Source organism: Psammomys obesus, unplaced genomic scaffold, assembly GCF_907164565.1.
Source record: "Psammomys obesus unplaced genomic scaffold, mPsaObe1.curated_primary_1811, whole genome shotgun sequence".
Lineage (NCBI taxonomy): Eukaryota > Metazoa > Chordata > Mammalia > Rodentia > Muridae > Psammomys > Psammomys obesus.
Window position 1 is genome coordinate 36,309,240 of NW_026596051.1, and position 27,775 is coordinate 36,337,014.

Below are 27,775 nucleotides of genomic sequence, written 5' to 3' on the forward strand. Positions count from 1 at the left end.
TTTTGAAATAAGAACACAGATTTTATCAGTCTTCTTTCTATATATTTGGACTATTAATTTGATTTTTTTCTACATTATATAGTACTATTCTTAATGGACAGACTAATGGAATCATAGTCAATTTTATTAGATATTTTGGATTGTAATTATAATATCGAGGAGAAGTCACTGATGTAGATCATATCATACTGATTATAACTCAAAAACATTGTTTCTCTCACTAGGCAATGGTAGTACGCACATTTAATCCCAGCACTCAGGAGGGAGAATCAGGTGGGTCTCTGAGTTTGAGGCCTATAGGTGAATTCCAGGATAGCCAGGGCTTCACAGAGAAACCCTGTCTTTCTCCCCCCCCCCCCCCGCCCAACAACAACAACAAAACCCATTGTGTTCCTCAGCTTTTTTGTAAATTAATTTGCTTGAATCATCTATCTTTTGTCCATTTGACTGGCTTATTGAATCAGTATTATAAATAATGGCTAAGGTCTGACCAACCTTTACTAGTGCTGACAGTAATTATGAGGCTTGTTGGGTCTGAGCTCTTTTGAGAATGGATTTGAAGAGGTCATTTTGGTGTATTTGTTACAGGTAAACTCTGGTTTGTCAGATGGGTTGTGGTAGCTCAGGGAATAGGAAAAGTGTTTTGAATTGTTGCCATTTCAGCAGGGAGTTAGCTTGTAACTGACTGGGCAGAATAACCTTATGCTTGTGTTAAAGTGTAAACTGCCCAAGTGATTTTCAGGTTTTAATTAGCATTGAGTTGAAATAGCTGAACTTAGGAACTGAAGGCATGTTTTCACATTTTAAATAATTTACCTTTTGTTATTAGTTATGTGAGAACATAGTCCATTTGTGTTTTTATACTTTTAAATTATATTTATTGATTGGGTGATTGGTATGGGGCACATGTGTGCCACAGCTCACCTGTGATGGTCATAGGACCTCCTCTCTCTACCTTGTGGTTTCTGGGTATTCAACTGAGATCATCAGTTTTGGTGTATTTCAACTTTAGAAGTGAGAATGTAGCTGGTGAGGTGGTTAAACAGGTAATGCTGCCAAGCTTCATGACTTGAGTTTGATCCTGGAATCCAAATGGTAGGAGGAGAAACTCCTTTGGGTTGTCCTGAAATTCCACATTGATGCTGTCATGTGCATGAGCACACACACAAATTAATAAATATTAAACAAAGTGGGCATGGTAATTTTTTGTTGTATATTCCTTTTTCTAAGATCCTATACTAAGCTACTTTATGATATTTTCAAGAAAAGAAGACACTGCAGTTGTTTCTAAGGAACCCATCTGCCATAATGGCTCTCTTTTCAGATATTGGACATTGCATTATTTTGATGACGTGTCCTTTGGGAAATTCTCTCTCTTCCATCATCAGCGAAGAGGCTGTAGTTTTCTTTCACATCTCAGTCTTGTATGTTTTGTTTTAGGTATTTGAAGTGGAATTCTGTAATATTGGAAAGTGCGAGACGAAAAGAGAGGTTAAGTAGCCTGCAAATGTCTGACAGAAGTAGTCAGATTTTGAATGTGTATCAGATTCCACAGTATTGAGTGCTTAACTGGGGTGATAAGTCATGTCTCTTGAGTACTGAGGCTTCAAGGGTCCAGATTTGTATAATGAACTCAGAATAAAACCTGTGCAGTCTAGGAACTGAAAGTAGGAAGTCATTGAACACTGGTGCGGCCTGTGCTTCCATTCTTCTCTCTTGCTCTCTGTGCTTATCTCTGCTATTGTCATTATTTGTTCTCTGCATGTTTATTGTCTTCATCTGTTCTACTTCATCTGGTCCATTGTGACTGCTTGTATTATGGTGCTTTCAGAATCAAGAGTATTTATGTCCTTGAAGATCCGGAATCATGGCCAAGGAGCATCGCTTTTCATGATTTTAATTGCAGTTTTTCTGTGAGAAAAAAAAATTGTTATCCTTGTATAGTTCCACTTTGTCCTCTTTTTAGGGGAGCTATCTACACTCTGATTAAGTAGCTGTGGACATAGGTAATATATTCGGGGAGGAGTGACTGAATATATGCATGGGTCTTTATTTATCTAGTAGTTCCCAGGAGAAAGGGCTGGAACTAAATAGAACATCCAGAGAGTAGTTTTAATAATACGTATTAGGTTTTATTACAGCAGAGTCACAGAAACAATATTACAAATATATATAGTAGGTGCAAAACGGAAAAGAGCATATGACATGAATTCCTACAATGATAGGTAAAGCAATGTATTTTATTTATAGTGGTACTAGAAGAGTTTACTTTGTAGAGTCATCTGTGTGAATCTCTTTGAAAAGTATATTCAGTAAGTACTTATTCATAGAGCAGTTTTTTATTAGTATTGTCATCTTAGGATTTCTTGGAGTAGGTTTGTATATGATTGGACATCTCTACCAGGGATACTATTTACTTAATTGAATTTCAGATTTTCCTTTCAAATTTCAGTTAGCTAGAAGATAGTTGTCTTTTGCTTATGTATTTTTAGTTATTTGTTATTTTCAAAATTCCTCTAGTTGGCCTTCTTCATCAAATCAGTACTTTTCTGTAATGCCTGAGAGAATTCTGAGCAGCAGAATTGTGTATTCTGTGGACAGAGAAAAGAGTTTAATGGAACCAGATATGCTTTCATATGCACATGGTCAGTTCACTTTAACATTTTCTACTTCTTTCTACAGGAAATAAATCTTCTTGTGTTTTTTAGTTATGTTCTCTGGTAAGAATAGCAAAGATCTTTAAGGTGGAGAATGTGCCTTTGAGTTATTTGTAGCAAGTTTTATTATCCTGTGATTATTTATTTTCTTTCTGGTTTTTGAAAACGGGTTGGTTTCTCTGTGTATCCCTGGCTTTCCTGGAACTTGCTTTGTAGACCAGACTGGCCTTGAACTCCTGCCTCTGCCTGCTGAGTGCTGGGATTAAAGGAGTGCATCACCACTGCCCAGCTTATCATCAATTTTTTAAGGCAAAAGAATTTTTAGATAATACTAGAAAAAGTATAATTCTACCTGTTTAGTTTTTACTTAGATTTCTTTAAGAAAATGATTATTTTATTATTTTGGTAGTTTCTGGAACACCCCAAACAACTCCAGAGGAGGTATCTGACACTTGGGACTAGGGTTTTTATTTGATAACCTATTTTATCCTGTGTAGGGAAACTCTGATTAAACCCTCTACATGAAAAAAAAAATACATATGAAGTTTATAAAGTCGTAGGTTTGCAAATGAAACCTCCAGTTTTTAGATTCTTAGTGGTATTATCATTCTCATCATTCCCTTTCTGCCTTGCTCTTCTGTCCCTCTTTGCACCTAAACTTTCCTTTCCACTTTTTCCCGCTTTTCCTCCATATCACAAGTGTTCCATTACTGCCACCTCCTTTGATTTGTTAAGCACATGTTTACACACACACACACACACACACACTCTCTCTCTCTCTCTCTCTCTCTCTCATTCTGTAATTTCTCAAATATTAACAAGTATCACAGCTCATCTACATGGAAATTAGCTCATTTCTGAAACCACAGAACTGCCCTTTTCAGTTATTAGTGCTCACACAGTAAAGAGCATTTCCGGGGACATTCTTTTGGATGTGTGTCCCATAAATGGAACAGTTGCTATTTGTTCCAGCTGACTGGACTGCTTCCAAGACTGACTTCCTCTCTGCTTGGTCTATCATCACGGTTTTCGGTCTCAATTTTCTCTTCAGCTCTGGACTTCTTCCAAGGAATAGTTTATTGAAACCAAGGAATGGTCAATATAGATACCAAGTAAAATAACAAAACAAGAAAAAAAAAAAAAGAAATGTTGCGTTAGAAAGTACAATTTATTCTTTTTTTTTTGTATAATTATAATAGTGGTGTTATTTGGAGGAAGTTTGAAGAGATAAAGCCTAAAGAACGGTTTATAGGGTACATATAATAGAATTCGCTTTTTATTTGTTGGGCAGTGGAAAAGAAATAGTAAAGACCTGTTTAAAATTTTTAGCAGAGATTAAGTTTGCTGCTTTTTCTCTAAATATTTTAACATGATTAATAAGGCTATGTATAGGTTTATAAAAAGGCTAGTTATTACATCGTAGCCAGCTTTCCTATGAGTAATAGTTTAGACAGTAGAAGAATACAAAATTATGGTAAAAAGTGATTGAAATCAGTGTTAGCCATAGTTGGAAATATGTCATCACTGATTGTCAGAAATGTACCATTGGGACAGTAGCTGAACTATGTGCTTGACTGTAGCTATGACTTTGTTTGGAGTCTCAATACTTGTCTATTGTTTTTTTTTAATTAATTATTATTATTATTATTTTTTACTTATTACAATTTATTCACTTTGTATCCCAGCTGTAACCCCCTCCTTTGTCTGTTCCCATGCCCCTCCCACAGTCCACTGATAGGGGAGGTCTTCGTCCCAGTCCATCTGACCCTAGCCTGTCAGGTCTCATCAGGACTGGCTGCATTATCTTCCTCTGTGGACTGGTAAGGCTGCTCCCATCTTATGGGGAGATGATCAAAGAGCCAGCTACTGAGTTCATGTCAGAGACAGCTCCTGTTCCTCTTCCTAGGGAACCCACTTACTAGGGAGACTGAGCTGCCATGGGCTACATCTGTGCAGGGGTTCTAGATTATATCCATGAATGGTCCTTGGTTGGAGTATCAGTCTCAGAAAAGACCCCTGGGCCCAGTTGTTTTTTTGTTTGTTTGTTTGTTTTGTTTTGTTTTTCTTTTGTTTTTGTTCTGTTGCAATCCTTGTAGAGCTCCTGTCTGTCCCCTCCAGGTCTTTCTATCTCCCCCTTCTTTCATAAGATTCCTTGCACACTGCCCAAAGTTTGGCTATGAGTCTCAGCATCTGCTTTGATACACTGCTACGTAGAGTCTCTCAGGCTGTCTATGGTAGGCTCCTGTCTTGTTCCCCGTTTTCTCCCTCTTTCGTGATTGTCCATTGTTTTAGTCTCAGGCATGTTACTTAACCTCCCTCAGCCTTGGTTTCCCATTTATAAAACAAAAATAGTGCTTTCCTTACAGGACAATCATGAAGTTTAGATGTTATGGCTTTTGGTGTCTTTATTTGTGGCAATGTGTAGTTACATACAGTATAACCATCTACTAATATGTACTGAGACTAATATATAGTGAGTCATGAACTTTGAAGAAAAACTTTTACTTCCTGTGTTCTTGTGATTAGAAAACATTTTGTGTGTTTAACCATCATGAGAAAATGTCTTTAAAATCCCAGCAGTGTATAGTATCTAAAAAAGTCACTACATGTAATTTTTTACTTGTTTGTTTGTTTTAGTCTATCAGGATTTTACTTATATTTAACTCGATGTTTTCTCTTTTATAGTTTATCAGAGAAGATATGAAATATAAAGATGCTACAAATAAACATAGCCATCTTCACAGGGAAGATAAGCACATAACTGTTGAGGATTTGTGGAAACAGTGGAAAACATCAGAAGGTAAAACTGTGCAGTAGTCTGGAGCCTCTCTGCTTGTCTGCTTCTGCTCTGCTTTCATTGGCAGCCCTACTAATTGCATATAGTTATACAGAACTAGTATAAGATCATGTTTCTGTGAGAATATTTACGTTAAAAAAACTTTCTTAGATCCATTAAGTTACAGGTTATTTTTAGATAATTTGATAGACTGAATAAGATAATGTTGGTTTGAGATCATCATGTGAGTATTACATAGTATTTTTATAAATGTTTTATCAAGTTAAAAAAAAAGGAAACAGGTTTTCTCTTCAGTTGTGAATGTCTAACGTCCTCAGGAGCCCAGGAATTTTAATCTTCCTGAAGTCCTCTGTGAACTGTGCTAATGTAGTCTCCCTTGTGTACCAAGGCTGTGTGCCAAGACCTGTAGTGAAGATAGCTGGTGCATGTTGTTTTTGATAGGTATATACTTCTTCAACAAAGTACAGGTCATAAGTTAGGCACAGTAAGAGATTAATAGCAATAATAAATAACAAGTGGAACAATTGTAACATTGAATCATAAATAAAAGTTCTGAGGCATGTTGCTTATTAACTGATACCAGAGCAGGTAGCGTTTACTGTGCAGATATCTGGACAAAGGAATAATTTACATTCTTGCCAGAAAAGCATGAGATTTTGTGCTACTACTTAGGACACTCATTTAACACTTACTGAGTTGTTTATTTCTAGAATTTTTCATCAATATTTTCATAATGAGATGGACTGTTGTTAGCTGAAACCATAAAAAAAGTGACACTATAATTGGACTCCTGAACTTGCAGGAGAAATTTTTGTAATTTGTATTTTATTCCTTTTTTTTTTCTAAGTTGACCAGCTATTTTGTGGACAATAATTTTGTGCAGCACAAAAATCTTATGACATAAAGCCTAAGCTCATCACTAATATGAGGAAGTTACTAAAAGTTAAGCAATTTCAAAAGTTTATTCAGTTTATTTTGTTTTTCAGTATCAATTAACCAAGCTATCCCCTTTTTACATTTTATAAATGCCAAAGAGTTGTTATGGCATGTGTTTTTTCCAAGTATGAATAATGAAACTAAGAAACTGACCAGGCTTTTACAGAAACAAATAAATAAATAGTTTACTAAATTATTGATGGCAACATCTGGAAATGGCAACATACAAAGGTGGACATGTGGCTGTGAAGAACTGGCTGGACACTCTCTAGGAGGAGCTGTGTCACTCAAATGGAGTTTGACAGGTCGTAGACTGCATGGCTGATTATATCTGAAATCTTTTTTCTTGGGGAAAAAATCTTGTCAAGGCAGATAGGAGATGTCAAAAATATCACTGTCTATGTTTTTCATTTATTTTGCTTATGTAAATTGTTGTAGACTTGTAGCCTTGGTTTTACAAAAGGACAGCCTTTCATAGCCTTTCCGGTAGAGAGCTACAATGTCTCTAAGTAAGCACCTTGAATAAAATATGCCAAAGGAACGTATGTGTGGTGATAGCGCCTCATTATAGTGTTGTGTCCTGTGACATGTTTTTCACTTAGCAAAACAGTTTACTCAAAATATAAATCTGAGCTGTTCAGCACCCTAAAGTGGCTCAGAGTTAAAAAAAAAAAAAAAAATCCAGCAAATATCTTCACAAAGCACATTAAGCCCGTTCTCTGCATCCAAACCCATGCCTCAATCACAGTCACCTCTTTTTTTTACCTTTTCTATTGTCTTATCTCCTTCACTTTCATCCAGATTAGAGCAGCCATTTCCTGTTTTACAATGTGCAATACAGATGTCCTTTTGACTGGTTCCCCTGTTCCTTTCTTTAAAGTCTATCAAGGGTCAGTCTTCCATTGTGGTCTACTTTCTTTTCTGCACTTTGGTTTTCTGACATCACGATTCTTCTTATTGTGTTGTTTCCATGTCACTTACTGTGTTCTAAAGTATTGTCAAATGACTTCTTTATCACACCTGCTCCTTACAAGATAAGGCTTAGAGAGAAGAGTCTGCCTTATGTGTCAATAAATCTCCACCTGATGGGACTCTGTCCTCAGAGTCTTCTTGCTTCCCATCTAGGGACTTTGTAATGAGTAAATCTTCTTTAATCAGTCAGAGTATATCTGGTTTGTTTCCTTGTAGCTTAAGGCTTTTCTAAGATAAGCAGCCCCTTTTTCTCTTAAGCTTTCACATCTAGCCTTATCTCGTCTTTTACACTGTGATAGAGCAATGATTTGCTGTTAAGTCCAAACTGCTTACCCTACTTTTCTAACCTGAGTTTTTTTTTTTTTTCTGAGAGCTTGACTTCCCCCTTACTTTCTTTTTCTTTTTAATTTAATTTTATTCATTCACTTTATATCACGATCATATCCATCTCCCTCCTCTCCTCCTGGTCCTACCCTTTTCTCCTTCTCTTCCTTCTCCTTCTCTCTGAGGCCTCAGAAAAGGGGAACCCCCCCCAACCCACTCCAGCACATTGAGTCACATGGGGTAAAGGCCTGAGAGAAGTACTCAAGTTCCTGCTAACACAGATGCCCAGAGGGAAGGAAAAGGGAAAAGGAAAAGCTGTGTGGAGCATTCAGGCAATAACTCCTCAACTAAAAGTTTACGAGATGGGGTTGAGTTTCTCAGCTCACAGTTATGAAAGGGCCATGCAAGGCTGGGCATTGCTGCTAGAGCATTGTTGGACCTGCAGAGTTATGTATGCTTTGCTCTGTTGTTGTTTTCTCTTAAGATTTCTCTTAGAAAGCAACTGGTTTTTTGAAAAGCTTTGAAGACCACTGAAAGTAGATATTAAAATGAATGTAAAAACACTAAATTCAATATTGATGAGTTGAATATGTAAAAATGTATGTGTAGCAAATACATGCACATTCATTCTCAGTCTATGAGATTTTAGATATCCAGTGGCTAGAGCAGTGGCCCTTTTCATGATGATACTCAGAAAATGTGTGATAAATGGCTGAAAGTACAAGGCCTATTGAAAACACCATGTTCCACTTCCATTTCATCAAATAATTATGTCATGTTGTAATACATAAATTTCTGAAAAACTCTTACTTACTTAAAACGACAGTTAATGGAAAACAAGCAGGTGAAATAGATGACTCAAAAATCTTTGCAGCTTTTAACCTGATCTCTAACAGTGCTGATACTCATAAAAAGATATTTAAAGTTACTAACCATTAAATGCTACAGTAGGTATAGGATGTACACTAGAAATAATAAGTGAATGCAGCCTAGTGAACGGGACTACCATGTTAGGTTGGGTTGAGGTTGCCTAAAGTGAGAGAGGGAGGCAAAGCACAAAGATGAGATCTGAAAGAGAGGCATGTGGCCAAGTGAGCTCAGAGGAAGAAGCGGAAGAGTCACAGCTTGGTATGTTGGTGGGGGTGGATATATTTGTACCAAGCAAACTACTGAGTGGAAGAGACAAAGTGATTACAATATAAGGTGATATGTACAAAGTACAATTAAGGCTAGAGTGTGGAGCTGGGTCACAGTAAGGAGGAACTAGCTCATTACTTTAAAGATTATTTGGTGGTATTTGGAATAGTCCATGAAGATTGACTAATAGGTCTTAGAAAGGAGGCCAGATTATGTGAGAGGAGTTGTTGGGGCTAGACAGGATCAAGATACATTGTGTACACATATGAAATTGTTAAAGAATTAAAAAAAAAAATCCAAATAGGAAAAGCAAAACTAAAAATAAAAAGGAATTATAAAGTATAGCATGAATGGTTTCTTCCTTGATTATACTTGAATATTTGCTAAAATTGGAAGTAGATGTGGCATGCTACTGTAAGTATATGGACTTGCAAGTGATATAATTTAAGAGCTGGCTCACAGGGCTGGAGAGATGGCCTCACGGTTAAGAGCACTAGCTGTCCTTCAGAAGACACAGGTTTGATTTCCAGCACCCACATGGCAGCTCACAGCCATCTGATACTCTAGTCCTAGGGGATCTAATACTCTCTTTTGGTCTCTGAATATACCCGAGACATACATTTGATGCGTAGACCTACATGCAGCAAAACACCTGTACATTAAAATAATTAAATTTTAATATAATAAAAGTGGTTCACTTAACAGAATGTGACTCTTGTATAATATAAATGAAATGTTTTCTGATACAACAGACGGGCTTTTAGCAAATACTGTCTCTTTAGTACTTCTATAAACTAAAACATTCAGACATGCTTAAAGGTTTTTTTTTAATTAATTGAGTAGATATATAAAACTTTAGAAAAGTTTAACTTGAAGCAATTTAAAGAATCCTTAATTCAGAGAGTAGAAAGATTTAGGCATGTAATAATTGCTATTCTCTAGTGTAAATGAACTTAAACAGAAAAAAAATGACCTTTGTTTTCTTTCTGTTTATGACAGCAATTTTTTTTAAAACATTGCATAAAAGTAAAAAAAATTCCTGGCTGTGGGTCTTGAATTCCTAAAAGTAAGGCTCATTATAAATCATTCCTCCACATACATCTTTTTATGCCGAGATTTTCCTACTGGGTGTGTTAGGGTGGATGGATTTCTAAATATTGATAGAAGCCACCGGCCTTTTCTAGTATGCACTGTGGGTTTTCACATAGAGACTGAATTGGAAAACATAGATAGACAGAGTGCATACTGTTTGGCATGATTATCACAGCTACTCAATAGATAAAACTTGGAAATCCAGTAATGTTTTTTGTGGTATCCAGCAACAGGATACTTTGTCTGTTTGCAGTAAGCATGGCGATCACTACTGAATCCAAGGAAGTATCAAGCTTTTTCTCCAAGGAGTGTTAACAGCGTTTGTTTCATGTACAGATGAAAGCTAAATAGCAACATAAGAATTTTTGGTTAAATACTACCTGAATGATGGCATTATAGGAGCTTAATAATATAGGCAAATTTATTTTAGGGAATGAATTAATATTGTGGAGGGCATTCATTTTCTTAGAAATAAGAAATTTAGGGGTATACAGTTTAGCATATTTAATGTGAGTAATCGAGTCTTAAAATGGCACATCTAAGTGTTAAATTCTTTGAATAAACACAGTTTATAAGACAGGCATATGATTTCATATATGTGATAGGTCACTGAATATTTATTTCTGTGTTTTAAAGTCTAGTAAGGGTGAGTACAGTCAGCCATATCTAGAAGGTTGTTCATAATCAGACAAAAAGTGCTTAAGAGTAGTGCTGAGTGGCAATCAAATGCTCTGTGGGTATCTGTTCCTTTTATTGTTTCTGTGAGGCAAAAGTGACCATGGTAGGTCAAGTAAGATTCTACTCTTACACCTGTGCCAGTGAGCCTGAAAGTTGCTGTCTAAAGGAAGCTGTTGGTTTGGATGTGGTTCTGGTAGCAAAGAAAGATATTCTTGCAGGCTGGCATTACAGTTATGAGTAGTGGTATTTACTGTGTGTGTAGGGTGTGGCGGTTCATGTAGCATTTTTGTCTCACCACTAAATATTAGGCATTGTTGAAGCTTGTAGGAAAGGCTTGAAATACACAAGCGTTTGTAGAAAGATGTGTTCACCATACACTAGCAAGAAGGTTATGACTATTGTTTGGATAAAATGTAGATTTGTTGGGAAGAGTAGAACATCATGGACTCTAGAAACATTTTACAAAGGGACTTGGAAACTTTGTCCCTGTGTTTAGAGAGTATTCAGAGAGTTTTGCTTGTATATTTTTGTTTACTTGCTTGAATATTGGGCTTGGGGGTATTCACTGAACCGGTTCATACGTGGGAGTCTTTCATAAGTACAAGGCATTGTCCCAGACTAAGATACTCAGATGAAGAATGCCTCTTTGTTCTTGACCTATCCATGGTCTGTTAGTGGAGAAAGATCTACTAACAGCTACTTAAAGGATGTTCTGCAATCAGCTGCCAAGAAGGTATAAAAGGAACTGTGGGATAGATAGTAAGAGGCCTGCCAGCAGAGGTTAAGTAAGGCAAGGAGGATTGCATTCCATGACATTTACCTTGTCACCCTTCACTGGAAAGTATTCTGCTAGATTAATAGTCCTGACGATATTAGTAATTAATATAGCACATTTAAAGAAAGACAGTTCCTAATAAGCTGCTTAGCTAATACTGCTTAGCAGATCAGGTTTTAGTATTTTTGATCTTGTGTGCAATGCTGTTAGTTTTAGAAGCTGTTATTAGTAAAAAACCATCAATATAAGTTTGAGTTTTCATTGTGCCCTGGAAGCACCTTAGACAAGGAAGGCCTATTCCCCGAGGTGGAGTCTAGTTTCAGAATTGACAGATGCCATCATTTGTACCACTAACAAAAGGTATTCAAATATTAGTAGTCAAAGCTGCTTCTGTGTAAAGGTGACACAGAGGTGTTGCTGGTTCATTCTTTCAACCATGATTTAGGGGGGTTGATGTGAGTTTTGCAAGAAAAGTAGCACATCTATTTCACAGTCAGTTTATATGCCAAGTGACCACGTTGTGTGTGACCCAGAATTCAGAGGGCTGGGTAAGAGCAGCACAAGTTCCAGGTTTGGGCTGTGATGTGAAAGTGTATCTGATTGGCTGAAATCCACTATATTAAATTCTACCTTACGTGGAATACATGTTGCTATTCCTCTAAAGTTAGTGTAGTGAAGAAAGCATTTTCTTTTCAAGTAAATATTACACTTGGTTGAGTCCCCCTATTTCCCACTTAACTGATTGTTAGCTTTTTTTTTCAAATCAGGGTTTCTCTGTGTAGCCATGGCTGTCCTGGACTCATTTTGTACACTAGGCGGCCTTGAACACACAGAAATACACCTGCCTGTGTCTCATTGAGTGCTAGGATTACATGCATGTGCTGGCTGATTGTTAGCATTTTTTAAATCAACTACAATACACATAATACAAATTGGAAGTGTGATGAAAAGTTTAAAGGTATTAGCCACATTTTTCAGTTTACATGCGATCACATTGACTCATTTCTAAAAATTTTTACATTTCTGTTATTCTGAAATGCATATTGCATTTATAAAGACATAGTGTAGAAGAAGTGCTAGGTAAGCTGAGGGGAAATACACAGGTATGCACAAACTGCGTGTGCGCGCGCTCACACAAACAGGTCATCTAGCCTTTTCATTTAATTCCATGTCTTAAAGGTCAATTTTTATTGGCCAAAAGCCCTTAAGTAATCATTTCTTTCTCTTTGCTTTTTCATGACTTTTACAATGTTGAAATTAATGGACAATTAGACACTTTAAATTCTAAGTGTTTTCTTTAGGTATATATTTACTGCAATTATTAGTTTGAAGTTAAGAATCTAGAGTAGTGTAAGAAAATTAGGAACTGTCAGTACCTCATTGAAAGGAATAGAAAGGAATTTTATTTTCACCATCAACTCTTTGATTTTGCACAGTAAGTTTTTTTAAGAGCATAAACCAAATGTTATATCATTGCTTCTGAGTACTCAACAGACTTATCACTTAACAGAAACATGTAGTAGTTCAAAATCAGAAATCGAGCAAGCCTGCTGACATAAGTCTGCAGTCTCAGCTATACAGATGACTAAGATTGGAGGGTTATAAATTCAAGGCCTGTCTATATTACAGAATAAGCTCAGTTTGCCAAGACCCTGTCTCAAAATGAAAAATAAAAAGAAGCTGGATATATAGCCTAGTGGTATAGCACCTGACATCATGTAAAATGCCCTTGGTAATCCCTAGAACCATTGTGTGTGTGTGTGTGTGTGTGTGGCATAAGAATTGACAATTCATTGAAAGGAAGGGAAAAAGAGAACAGCCTTAGGGAATACTGGCAGGAAGGCAAGATCTGACTAATGAAATGGGGAGGGGCCTTCAGAGGGACTCAATGCAAAGCAGAAGGGCTGGAGGGCTGGAAAGATAGCTTAGCCATACAATCAAAAGGACAGAAAGGATGGTGCCATTGATAACTAGATAGGGGGATGTTTTCAGGAAGTGGTTGATGGCTGTGTAAATTGGCAGGATAATCTACTGTATTCCAAAGTCTTTGTTAAGTAAGAGTCTTTGTGAAAAGTAACTGCCCTTTTGGTCTTAATAATAAGTATGAAGGTACTCCAGCATGGCTTTTATGTGTGTCATGTAGTACCTGTGACAAATTGTGTTTGTTTTGTTTTGTTACATGTAGCTGTCATTAAGGATCTCATGTATATTTTGTACATATTCTTAACTCAGCTTTACTTTGATTTCCTGGCTCAGTGATAGCATTTTTTTTTTTTCACTCTCTCTACACTGGCTGAATCTTTGTAAAGAATTTCTTTTTTCTCCTTTGGCACAACTCTCTCCCTATAGTGCAAGATAGAGAAAGAAAAAAGTGCTTAGTATTATAGTTGGATATAAAGAAATAAGGTATTAAAAAAATCCAACTTGAAAACGTAGATTTGACAAGGGGCAAATCATTAACCTTCAAGAAATTAATTAAATTGTTATTATGATGAGTGGACACACACATATGCGAGCATTAAAATACACAAACAAAGGTTCAAATGCAATTAATTGATGCATGAATGAATAGACAACATGAACTATAATTCAGTGAGTTGTTTATTCAAGCTTTAAAGGAAGAAAATTCTTTACCCTATAAATTGGCTTATGCATTTGTTTAGTGTCTCAATAATATATTATAAGCATATAAAATGTTAACATCACTCCTTTCCAGATTTTACCTACACTAAATATTTTGTGGCAGAATTGAATGATAGTGCTACTGTGGCTCTCCCATGGTACATAAGAATAGGTCTCTGTGTATTGTACGAGCTGCATGCCCACTGATATAGAGCTCTTGGCCTGCCTGTCTACTTGCAGTGCGAGATAGGTGAAGACTCATCTGCTTTGGTAGTTGTCTAAATTTTTCTAGTCTGTTTTTAATGAGCATGCTTCATTGCATGACATTAGACTGCACTGTATATCAGATATGCAATTGGAAGCTTTGTAGACTAAGTTAGTCTCTTTTAAGACTAGGAGTGGCCTCTTTTAATAACTTTTACAAATGTCCCCCAAACATAATCTCTCTAGCTTCTAATAAAATTTGTACCCTGTTAAATGCTGGAAGCTGATTTTATCACAAAACTAAATGCGAATTCACTGTGCTTTGTTGATTGGCTTGAAATAGCAGTATAGTATATTTTCTTCCTTTCTTTGACTGTTGAACTTTATCTTGAGATCTGAACACTTTGTTTTAGTAAGTCTGCCTCTCTTTCCCCCCTTCCTCCTTTTTCTTTCTTTTTTCTCTTTTTCACATGTAGACTTAAAATGGCCTCAAGTAATGAATAGTTTTTGGTAAGGAAATTTGATCATCAACAATTTCCTTGATTACAAGGGACAAAATTCATAATAATTTTCTTCCTTCCTTCATTCATTCAGTTATGAATAAATTATTTTATTCTTTCTGTGAGACATGCATTATTCTAGATATTGGGATAGAATAGAATATTCAGTAAAGTAGATATTCTACCCTCATGGAATCAACAATTTCAGGGAGAGAATGAACACATTTGAATGTCCACATGTGTATAGATATATTTACAATCATAAAACTACTAGTACAGTTAAATAATGTGATAATTTATGACAGAGTAAAAAGATAGCCAGTGATCAGGGAAGGGAAGGGCTATTTAGATAATATAGTTAAGGAAGAACTTTCCCAAGAGTAATATTTGGTTATAGACCTGTTTGCTGATCATAAGCCAAAAGCAGATTCCACTGAAGTATATTCTGAGAGGAATAGGGGTCATCTAGACTAGGGTCTTCAAGGCTCGCATAATTTCACATATTTAAGAGACTATAATACGGCTAGTAAAGCTAGGCAATAGTAAGGGATAACATAACTGAGATTGGCATCTTCAGATTCCCTATTGGACCTGTTTTAGTGCCAAATATAGGTAAAGGATTTGTTATCAGGATATTTTAATTATTTCAAGTATATTTCCATTTAGGAGTTTTGTATTCCTTTATTTTTTTCCTTCTTTGTGTGTGTATGCGCGTGCCTGTGCTTGTGTGTGTAGTGTCCGTGCACATGGAAGCTCAAGGTTAATGGTGCAAATCTTTCTCACTTGTTCTTCCACCTTATTCTTTGAGGCACGATCTCTTAATCAAACCCAAAGCTAGCCAGTGTGTTTAGTCTCGCTAGCCAGCTTGTTCTGGGGATTTTCTGGCTTAGCTCTCTCAGGCTGAAATTACAGGCAGGTGGTCACACTTACCCGGCATTTCCATGGTTCTGGGGATCTTAACTCTGCTTCCGTTACTTACAAGGCATGCTTTCATGCTGAGCTGTCTTCCCAGCCCTGTCTAGGAGTTTGGACAAAGTATCTGTCATGTCTTCGGGAAAGGTTATTACAGTTGTGGTATAGATATAGAGTCAAGAGCAAAAACAAAAAGGGGGTGGGATTCCTGTTGTAGGTCCAGCAGTAAACTTAGGCAGAAGTGATGATGTGAGGATAAGGTTCCAGAGAGATCAGGCATTTTCTAAATTAAAAGAATAGCCAGCACTATTTACTGTGGGATTAGGTTCAGGATGTTGGTATAGAACAAGAATAAAGGTTTTGTGTTTCTGTGGTGGTAGAATTTTAGAGGATTGTAATGATTAGGAAGAAATGTTTGAATAAGCATCTGGGTTGGAGGTCAATAATGAAAGAGAAGAATGCCAACTGAGCTTTTTTTTGATGATGCAGTGAGGTTGAGGACTCAGGGCTAGAGGTCAAGAAACAGTAAGATTTGAGAGAGAACACTGAGAAGTGTCTAAAGAGAAAGAAAACCAAGAGAGTGTGTCTGTCTGGAACTCTCAAAAACTGCATGCTTTAAGAATTAGTATGACTCCAGAGAGAACTTCAAGCGACAGAGCAGCAGCCCCAGTTGGACTGAGGTAGAGGCTATCAGTGCTCTTCATGGACAGAGGCTCCTGCTGGCCAAGTAAAAGTGAATAGGGTGATTTAAACAGGAAGTGGAGACGGTAAATATTGTTGACTTCCTGCGAGAGGAGTAGAGAATAGGGCTCTGATACCAGAAGAAGGCACAAGGTAAGGAACATTCTTTTGCAGGGCTTAAGAGGTGGACTAGCTGATATCTCACAACGGCCTGTAACTCCAGCTGCAAGGGATCCAACACCTCATGCCCACTGTAAGCATCCAGGCTCACATGCTTAGACTTACACACATAATGAATAAAAACAAAATCTTTAAAAATAAGTTACTTGCATGTTAAAGGATGGGAGGTTTCTCAGTGTGTTCATGTAATAATAAAATGATTCAGTTTGTAATTGGTATGGAGGAAGACTGAACTATTGTAATTGAAAAATGGTCCTTACTGAGTTGGAAGGTGCGGGTATCTAATTGACTTCACATGTTGGTCCCACTGTCTCGTCTGTTGCGATATTACCTGCTGTTTTGTAGAGGCTAGTTCTATGGATCTGTAGGCCTGCCTTTTTGAGGATGATGATCAAAGGGAAGTAGGTGTCTTCCTTGCCTTTGCTAGTGAGAAAAATGCCAGGAAGTCAAACCTGAGCCTCTCATGGTTACATCCACAGTGAGGTTTTGTGGTTACTTCTTTCTGACTTCATTCCCTCAGATGATCCGAAGGCAGAGAAGTGGAGTATCTAGCAGCACCAAAGCCCTACAGCCGAATTAGCAAGAGCAGCTAGATGGAGAAGAGCAGACAGGTCAGCCCCAGAGGCTGCTCAAAATCTAGGGTGGATGCAGGGAGGTGCCTGGCACCATGGGCCACATGATCGAATAACCTGATAGGCTTTTACCTGCAAATTAAGTTACTGTGGGGCTTCAAAACTAACAAACAAACATTTATTAAATCTTAATTTTATTAAAATGAGCTAATGCAACTCTGGAAATTGAAAACAAATACAAACAAACAACTTCCCTACCTATTAAAGCATAGTTTCCCTAGGTACTGCCTGGTATTTTGCACTGTGACAGGTCAAAACTGGGTTTACCTAAGTTCACTGGACACATCGAAGTTATCATAAACTTACCTTTCAGAGATGTTTTACTATGTAGCTGTGTTAGCCTCCTGTGTCAGCTCTGAGGGCTAAAATTACAGGCATGTGCCACTTTACCAGGCGTCACTGCAGAAGGGAAGAAAGTAAACTGAAGGTTTATGAAATTCAGCTGTACTGCACTGAGTTAATTTGGAAATCTTGACGAGAGAGATGGCTTCCAAATATTTGTAGACTGGTAGAACAGATGTTTCCTTCCATATCACTGAAACATGCATAGACTACAAGTTATTATTTATCATACTCCAGTCATTACCTAGATGCCCAGACTGTTTTGATTTTTAAAACACGCAAATGCAGAAGGTTTTTGTAGTGTTGTGTCTTCATTTATATGAGAACTGGATCTGGGTTACTGTTGAACTTTCCCAGGATGGACACTAGGACTGTAGGCAGTGAATACACCTGAAATTTATAAAGCCTTCCAAAGAGTTGTCTGAAGTAATACTCATGAAGAGTATTACTTCATGAGATTCCAAAGACTTGCTGCTATCACATAGGAGAAGCAGAACTTTTATGTCCCTCTCTACTATAAAATAGTAGTACGTAAAGTTTTTTATTGGCTCTCTTCACTTTCTGTGTGCTCTAGTGGAGGATCTGTTGAGCATTTTTAAAAAAGCCGTTTTGATCCCATTGTGAATAGTCTTTTTTTCTTTCTATTAATAGGAAGGAAGGATCAGTGTTCTCTGAAGAATGACATTGTGCAGTTCTTAATTATGTTTTGTATGGAGTGAAGGTATAAAAACTGCAAATAGGTCTTTGTTTAGAATATAAAAGTGTATTTTGCAAATAAATTTGTTAGGTAGGATTTAGAAGTCAGTTTTAGTTTGTTTACAGTTCCATTGCAACAAGCACCTCTGAGGTAATAAAGTTTTGCTTGCATGAACCATCAAATACAAGAATGAATAGTTTATAACTAAATAGGACTTTTAATTATATTTCATAAAATTATATTGATTCAGTTCAACACTTTGAGCAGAGAGAACAGGTTGCTTTCTTTACTGGCACATCTGGAGGCCTACAAAAAAAAAAAGGAGAAAATAAAATTTCTAGATCTAATCACAAGAAGACTAAGAAATACAATGTAGATTTGGTAATCAGTAAGCAGCTAATTAGAACAGAGAAAATAATATAAAACAGTTAGAAAGAGATTGTTTTTAGCTTCAGCTCATAAAATTGAAAGTAAATATGAGATGTTTTAGTAATTTTAACCACATGTAATTACTATGTTCCTAAAAAGACTTTTAAAATTACTGATTATTTCCTACTGCAAAGTCATGAGTCAGCCTTTCTTTAAACTGTAGTAGGTAAAATGATCTCAGTTGCTTTTATAGTGATTATTATTTTTATATAACTGCCATAAACCTATAGTAAAAGTTTTCCAGTATTATGTATTTTTATCTTACATCTTCTCAGCTTATTTCTAAATGAATTCTGATGTAAACTTACCAAAGGTTTTACCTTTTCATTACTAATTAAAGACCCTCCTCCTTTCCTGAATAAACAAGATCAATATCCCAAAGTAAGTGAGAGCCTTCTTATATTCAGATCTCGATATAATGCTCTCTAGATTTGTGATTGGGGGTGAATAATGTAATCACTGGGTTCCCTATGTTCCCATTTATAAGATATAGCTAGTAACAACAGTCATCCAGACAGCTGTACTAAGGGTTAGTGAGAACAAGTTTTGGGAGCTAATGGGGCCTGTGTTTGTTATTATTACTGTCATTGCTAAAAATGACCATTCTAGCTGGCCTGGGAGCATATGTCCACCTTTAATCCCACCTCTTCAGAAGGCAGCCAGGCAGACCTCTATACATTGTAGGCCAGCCTAGTGTACTTAAGGAGTTCCAGACCAGCCAAACAAACAAAACCAAAAACAATTAACATAGTGTCTTCCAGAAAGATCACAAGCTGTAAAATTAGTAGAATTTTTTATCTACATAAGAAAATTTGTCTTTTAAAATTTTAATTTTGTAATTGAAGTAAATCAAACTTACAGTAATGTTGCCAGAACTAGAACACTGTTTGTCCAGAGAACCCCACTGTTTGTTTTAGTTTTGACATTTGTCCCAATAGTGACTTTTATAGCTGAAAAGTACAAGATTATACATGATTAACCAGTGTGTGTCTGCAGTCATCAGCCTGGAGGAGTTCCTTTGTGTCCTGTGCCCTACTCTTTTTGGCTAATTATCTTTTAAAAATGCCACTTTTTTTGTTCTTAAAATAGTGTTTATTTGTTACATATACACGACCAAGTTATGTATTGTAGATGGATTGTCATGGAATTGATTTTTTTTTCCTTACATCTTTTTTTGTGTGTGATCCATGTGTCAGTTTGTTTTAATGCTGGTGGTTTCACCTTGCTCACTTACTGAAGGTAGTGTCTCCTGTATTTCTGTAAGTGGATTTTCATATCTGTGTTATATTTTTGGTTTTGTGATGCAGGTTTTTATATGGCCGAGGCCTGCATCAGACTAGCTGTGTAGCTCAGGGGTGTACAACCACCCTCAGTTTTATGTAGTGCTGGGAACTGAACTCAGGAATAGGAAGGACTCAGCCATCTGGGCTATGCCTCCAGCCTATGTCATGATACTTGTGAGGCTGTAACTTTAACACGGTGTAAAAAAAATATCCCATCCTTCATACCATTTTCACCCAATTGTTTTAGTGGTCTTTGAATTTTTTTTTTCTTGGATTAACTGTTATACTGATGAGTGCCAAATGGCAAATTTTCAGATTCCATCATTCTTCTCTTTATTAGTTGGTGTCATACTGCAAGAGATTTAAACAGAGTGCATTATTAACATCTTGTCATGTGGGGATGGTGGGTGATAACGGACATGCCTTGGAAGTAGCCCCTGGGGAAAAGATCCAATCACAGAATCTTACTGAGTCATAGAAGTTTCATCTTCTGCGTGTATTCATTCTGTTGCCATCAATGCCAGCTTCTCTTATTGTGTGGATTTTCATTTGTTACTGTCAGTCTTATATTGATGCTGACATGCCCAGTGCTGGCAAGTGGTCTTCTGTGCTGCTTAAATGACCTCCTTGGTTCTTGAACCCTTCCTTTTGACCTGAGAAGGTATATAGAAACATCATGTTATTTCTCAATGCCATTATTAAAAACACTGATTATTTTAGTTAATGTGGTATTTAGAAATCAAGATTTTTAGCAAGAATGCTTATTGCCACAGTGGTATTATTCTTAGATTTCTCAGTGGTCAAATTTAAGTATTATAACTTAAGTATTTATTTCTCTATTAAAACCCACAATTTCACACTGATAATTTATACTTCCAATTTCAGTCCAACATCACTGAGTTGATTTTAACTTAACCTCTTTCTATATGTATTTCCATCCACTGACAATGGATTGAATAGGCTGTTATCTCCAGCGTGTTTGCGTACTTGTTCCCCCTATTCATAGTCCGTTTCCTGACCCTGTCAGACTGCTGCCGCCATACTCCAGACCCTACCCAGTGTGGGTTTCTGCCATTGCAAGGCTGCTCTCCCATTGCCACACCACACAGGTGCTGGTCAATAGTAACTTTCATCCATTTATGGAACTTTGCTACTTCTGAGCAGTAGAAAGATTATTGAGATTTGGAGAGAACTTGGAGGAAGCCTTAGAGGGCGCTGTTCAGCGTGTTTGGGTGAGTCTGTCAGTGTGAATTTACTTTACTGAAACACTCTATTCACAGCTTGCACTTCTTATGTAACTACCTCTTTAGCCATTGACAAAGGTCCTCTGTAAATGAGCCGATTTAGTAACTTAATATTTATCCATTGTGCCACTACTCAGAATTGAGGGAATTTTCCCTAAAAGTTGTTTAGCCACGTAGCATTAAACCATGACTATGTACATCATATAAAACCTGTTGAAAAACATTCCGTACTAAGTGTAGCTAATGATATTTATGAATCCATGACTCATATCCAGACTCTAGTATGGATTTTAAAATACGAAGTGCACTTGGAAAAGTCTTATACAGTTAGAGATCAGAAAAAAGTTTTGAGAGTAAAATTAAGTTGAGAATTAGAAGGATTTTCAATTATTAAGGAAAAGATGTGACAGCGAGCAGTAAAAGTTCTGTTTGTACTGAATTAACTGGCCTTTACAAGGTTTATTTATTTTTTTCTTCTTCTTTTTGTTTCTCCCTTTTTTTCTCTTTTTGGTTTTTCAAGACAAGGTTTCTCTGTGTAGCCTTGGCTGTCCTGGACTTGCTTTGAAGACCAGAATGGCCTTGAACTCAGAGCTCCTCCTGCCTCTACTTCCCAGAGTACTAGGATTACAGGCGTGAGACACCATATCCAGCTACAAGGTTTCTTTAATTAGTTTTTTCTTTTCTTTTTGAGGATGGAGTGGGGGGTTTTTACCTTAAAAGATGAATGTATTTTATTATATAATGTTCTATGATAGTCTTGATAATTCTTGGATTCTAGGGTTTTATTTTATCCAACACCCAATATTACTGTGTGCCAGGTAAATATTTGCTATATGAAGAAATACCAAGTTGACTGTATACAAAAATTTTAAACAGACTTAATTCACTTTTATGTAGTAGTCACAGCTGGAGCCTGGATTCTCTGAACAAAGACTCTAGTATGGATTTTCACGACATGGTCAGGTCAGTGAATTTCTGATAAGGAGACTTGGTGAACACAGTCTCTTTCCAGAGGTTGGGGCTCAGGTAGCTGTAGGTCTTAGAGATGGTGTCAAAGATAGCCATGGCAAAGTTACCCAGGGTGACAATGCAACCCCTGGCCTGATTTGTGGCAGTCATCAGTACCAACCATCAGCAGCAACTTCTTGGGTGTAGGAACGGGGACAATGCTAGTACCTCTGGTGGCAGGAATAAGATGCACTAGCACAGAATCACAGTAGCCATGTCACCTTGCATGGAAGAGTATGAGGTTTCCCAGTCTTGTTTCCCCAGTAGCTTCTCTGCACAGGGATGATGGAAAGATTGGCCAAGATGATGGTCCCTTGAATGACAGTGGCTACCTCCTTAGAGAATTTAATACCAAGACCAGCATGACCATTGTAATCCCTATGTCTTAGTTAGGGTTTCTAGTCTGGTGAAGAGACACCAACAACTTTTAAAAGAGGAAACTTTTAATTGGGGCTGACTTACAGTTTATGGTTTGGTCCATTATTGTCATGTTGGGAAGCTGCACATAGGCAAACATGGTACTGGAGAGATAGCTGAGAGTTCTACATCCCAATCTGTAGTCAACAGGAAGAGAGAGGGACACTGGACCTGGCTTGAGCTTCTGAAAGCTCAAAGGCCACCCCCAGTGACACACTTCCTCCATCAAAGCCAACAGAGGCATTTTTTTCATTCAAATCACCACACTAAAATAATGACAGAGTCATTGAACCTGGTCCTCTGGCCTACCTCAACCTAAAAATTTGGGGATATCACCAGGAAAAAGTCAGTAATCTCGGGTTCATTAATGGGCAGGGAGAGTAGTTAAGTGTTCTTGATCAGGCGGCCTAGTTTGGGGATCTTCTCACTCACTGTCTTCAGCCTTAACCTCTATCATCCAAATCCCCCAAGAAATCTCCTTGTTCTCCTAAGCCTGGGTCCCGGGTATTCTGGGCCATCCTGCTACACCAATGCCATCCATTTGTGTTTTCTTGAAGAAGCCATTCTTTTTTTTAAAAAAGAAACTTTAAGATTAAAAAAAAAAACATAGCAGAAAATAAAAGCAGATATTCTTAAAGATATTACTAAGAAATACGGGTTTTTTTTTTTTTGCTTGATATATATATATATATATATATATATATATATATATATATATATATAAAATAGCATTTTTATCACTTTACAAAGCACAGCCACCCTTTAGAAGTACCACTAAAATTACTCAAGGCTGACTTCTTCCTATTTGCCTTGTTTGTTCAACAGAATCATTTGTTATACACTCATGTACCCACAGCTCCTCATTTATTGAGTACTTCACAGTTGTGCTTGCAACTCCTCATTTAGTTAGTACTTCACATTGTTGACTTGTTGGGAATATTCTGGCAAAGGAAACACTGCCCGTCTTTGAAGAGATTGTTTCATTTGGAATGAATAATCTTTTTTCTTTTTAAGATAGTCATATCATGTCAGTGCCTCTGGAGGCCAAAAGAGGGCAGCAGATCTCCAGGAGCTAGAGTGGCAGTTGTTAACCACTTGATATGGGTGCTGGGAACTGAACTCTGGTTAGCTGGCAGACTACCAAGTGTTCTTAAATGTGAAGCCATTTTGCCATAGTCTCAATTCAGTATTAAAAGAAGAAATCTGTATATAAAGGGGGAAATGCATAAACCATTTAGCCATTCTGTTTCTGGGGTCATAAATGTGTTCTCTGATGCACAGAGATGTTTAAGAAAACCTGATTAAACATTTCTTTCTTTCATAGTATATTAATGTTGTTGAGTCTTTTTTTTTTCCTTAAAGAAATCACTCCTAGAATTATTTTTTTATGTTATTTTAGTTTCTATATTTGTGATTATAAAATAAAACTAGTAACTTATGTTTATATGGTATATTTCAATGAATGAATCATTTCGATTTTTTCCAAGTGTAATTCTTTAGTTATGCCTTTGTTATCTCTCACCATTTTTATGGGAGTAACAACTGGCAATATACTTAGTTTAAATAATTGTAAGATACCAGTTTAAAGCAGAAAAAGGTTACAAACCTTGTATGGTGTTCCTGGAATGACTGTAGGGAACAGGATACCGCAATAGTTTTTAAAATTTGAATATTCAGACATTTGTTAAAGTCATTTTGTCTTCTAAAACTTCTACAAAGTTCTTATATGATGCAAGACAAGCAATACATAAACAAAAGTAGTAGCACAACTACTAATATCTAAATTTCCCAAGTTCAGGGCATGGCTTCAGGCGTCCCAGTTTAGCATGATGCAGGGATTTAGTCCAGTCAAGGACACGTCTTGCTAACTGATGTACCACTAGGAACTCACATTCTGGCCCTCTTGTAAAGATAAACCTTGCGTTGTCTCGGTGTCACTCACAAGTCTGCACAGCCTGTCCATGAAACTGAGAAAACATGGGTAGTCTTGCAGTTTCTGCCACCTTTCTGTCAGAAGTGGCTTTCTCTCATGTTTGTATCATGTTTAACTAAAATTTCACCATCAGAGCCCCACCATTTTACAGCTTAGGTTAACTAACGTTTCCTGTGAGAAGTTATATCTACTAGTTAATGACAACTCCTGAGGCTTTGTAACTTGCAAGTCACCATTTGAAATTTAATTGTGACAAATTCTGTATTGGTACATTGTTTTATTTAAAATATAGTATTTGTGAAACATGCCAATATTTCAAATATCTTTTAAGCCATCATGTCTTTAGACTTATAGAAATGTCAAAACATACAACACAAAACATTTTATAATGGGCAACATTAAATATGATTCCTTTTGTGATTTTTCTTCCCTGGTTCCTTTACAAAACTTTTGGTATTCCATAAGGTTGCTTTCATGCTGTAATTGAAAATAGTGCTTTTAGTTTTACAGCCCTGACCCATTGTTCTAGCCAATGACAGCCGAAGTGGATTTGTCAGCAATAACTCTTCTGCCAGTTGTTTCATTTTTTTCATATTTTTTATTTTATTTTTAAAAATTCTTTATTGATTACACTTTATTCATTTTGTATTCCCCCCCCCCCGTGGTTCCCTCCCTCCTCCCGTCCCAATCCCTCCCTTCCTCCACCCTCTGCATGCATGCCCCTCCCCAAGTCCACTGATAGGGGAGGTCTTCTTTTCCTTCCTTCTGATCCTAGTCAATTAGGTCTCATCAGGAGTGGCTGCATTGTCTTCTTCTGTGGCCTGGTAATTCCCTCAGGGGGAATTACCCTCAGGGGGAGGTAATTATAAAGAAGGCCAATCAGTTCATGTCAGAGACAGTCCCTGTTTCTATTACAATGGAACCCACTTGGATACTGAACTGCCATGGGCCCAGATATTTCACTTCGCTGGTCTTCTTGTGGAGCTCCTGTCCTCTCCATGTCCTTGTATTCCCCCCTTCTTCCCTAAGACTCCTTTCACTCTGCCCAAAGTTTGGCTGAGCATCTGCTTCAATCCCCTGTTGGGTGGAGCCTGTCAGAGGACCTTCAATAGTAGGGTCCCATCCTGTTCCCTCTCTTCCACAGCTTCTGGTGTCTATCGTGTTTGCCATTCTGAGTGAGATTTAAGCATCCTCCCTACAGTCCCTTTTAAGGTCTGTAGATTTTATATGGCTTTCCTATGTTATGCGGCTAATATCCATTTATAAGTGAGTGTATACTATGCCTACCTTTCTGTTTCTGGGTTACCTCACTCAGGGTGATCTTTTCCAGTTCTATCCATTTGCCTGAAAATTTCATGATTTCCTTTTTTTTTTTTTTAATTAGCTGAGTAGTATTAGTATTCCATTGTGTAAATGTGCCACAATTTCTCCATTCTCCATTGAGGGACATCTAGGTTGCTTCCAGCTTCTGGCTATTACAAATAAAGCTGCTATGAACATAGTTGAGCAAAGGTCCCTGTTGAGTGGTGGGGCATCTTTTGGGTATATGACCAGGAGAGGTATAGCTGGATTTTAAGGTAGTGCTATTCCTATTTTTTAAAGAAAGCATCAGATTAATTTCCAAAATGGTTGTACAAGTTTGCACTCCCACCAGAAATAGAGGAGGGTTCCCCTTTCTCCACATCCTCTGCGGCATGTGTTGTCACTTGAGTTTTTGATCTTAGCCATTCTTATAAGTGTAGGATGGAATCACATAGTTGTTTTGATTTGCATTTCCCTGATGACTAAGGATGTGGAACATTTCTTTTAAGTGTTACTCTGCCATTTGATACTCCTCTGTTGAGAATTCTCTCTTTAGCTCTCTACCCCATTTTTAAATTGGATTATTTGGTGTTTTGATATTTAATTTCTTGAGTTCTTTATATATTCTGGATATTAGCTCTCTATTGGATTTAGGGTTGGTGAAGATCTTTTCCCAGTCTGTCGTTTTGTTCTGATAAAGTGTCCTTTCTTTACAGAAGCTTTTCAGTTTCACAAGGTCCCATTTATTAGTTGTAGATCTTAGAGCCTGAGCTATTGGTGTTCTGTTCAAGAAATTGTCTCCTGTGCCAATGAGTTCAAGGCTCTTCCCCACTTTTTTTTTTTTCCAACAGATTTAGTGTGTCTGCTTTTATGTTGAGATCTTTGATCCACATGACTTAAATTTTGTCCAGGGTGATAGATATGGGTCTATTTGCATTTTTGTACATGTGAACATCCAGTTCAACCAGCACCATTTCCATTGTATGGTTTTGGCATCTTTCTCAAAAAACAGGTGTCCATAGGTATGTGGGTTTATTTGTGGGTCTCCAATTTGATTCCATTGATCCACCATTCTGTTTCTATGCCAGTATAATGCAGTTTTTATTACTGTTGCTCTATTGTACAGCTTGAGATCAGGGATGGAGATACTGCCAGAAAATCTTTTATTGTAGAGGATTGTTTTAGTTATTCTGTTTTTTTTTTTTTTTTTTTTTTTTTTTTTTTTTTTTTTTTTTTTTTTTGTTATTCCATATGAAGTTCAGATTTTTTTTCTTTCAAGGTCTTTAAAGAATTGTGATGCTAATTTGGTGGGAATTGCATTGAATCTGTAGATTACTTTTGATGGACATTTTTACTATGTTGATCCTACCGAGCCATGAGCATGGGAGATCTTTCCATCTTCTAATATCGTCTTCAATTTCTTTCCTTAGAGATTTGAAGTTTTTTCCATACAAGTCTTTCACTTGCTCTTTTAGAGTTATACCAGGATACTTTATATTTTTTCTCTGTCACTTGCTTCTTAAAACTGAGAACACAACTGTGTAACTGTTTATGAGAGCAGCAAAGAACTAGGCAGAATAACATATCTGCTATGGCCAAGGTCTGCCACAGCCAATGATGAATTTGGTTGTAGCTTGAGATTTTCTTAAAGGGAAATAGGGTTCATGAAGGAGGAGAAACATGGTAGTCAGTAGTTGGAGCTTTGAAGCCCACAGTAATTTGGTTCCATGTATACTTCCTACTTGGAGTATGAATTTGGGGATTATTTAAACTGTCTGGGACATAGCTTCCTGGTCTATAAACCAAAAATTATATTATCACCTCTGGATAGTATATGTGTGTTTATATATATGTGTGTGTGTGTGTGTGTGTGTGTGTATGTTAATATTTTATACTGTAATTACTCCATACTATTGTGAAATTTTACAAGTTAAGCCAGGGGAATCTTTTAGTACAGTTAACTAGCAGTTGTCAATTTATCTTTACACATAGAAATGCTTTATGATTAGAGGCTATTGTTT

At 37.0% G+C, this 27,775-nt stretch overlaps 1 protein-coding gene across 1 annotated transcript in view; it reads left to right on the forward strand.

The window, feature by feature from the left end:
- Stim2 (stromal interaction molecule 2) overlaps nucleotides 1-27,775 on the forward strand; it is a 138,800-nt gene that overhangs the window by 82,894 nt on the left and 28,131 nt on the right. Inside the window, exon 5 of the mRNA XM_055623802.1 lies at nucleotides 5,343-5,457. Within this exon, the coding sequence (XP_055479777.1) occupies nucleotides 5,343-5,457 (115 nt within the window). The remainder of the gene's footprint in view (nucleotides 1-5,342; nucleotides 5,458-27,775) is intronic.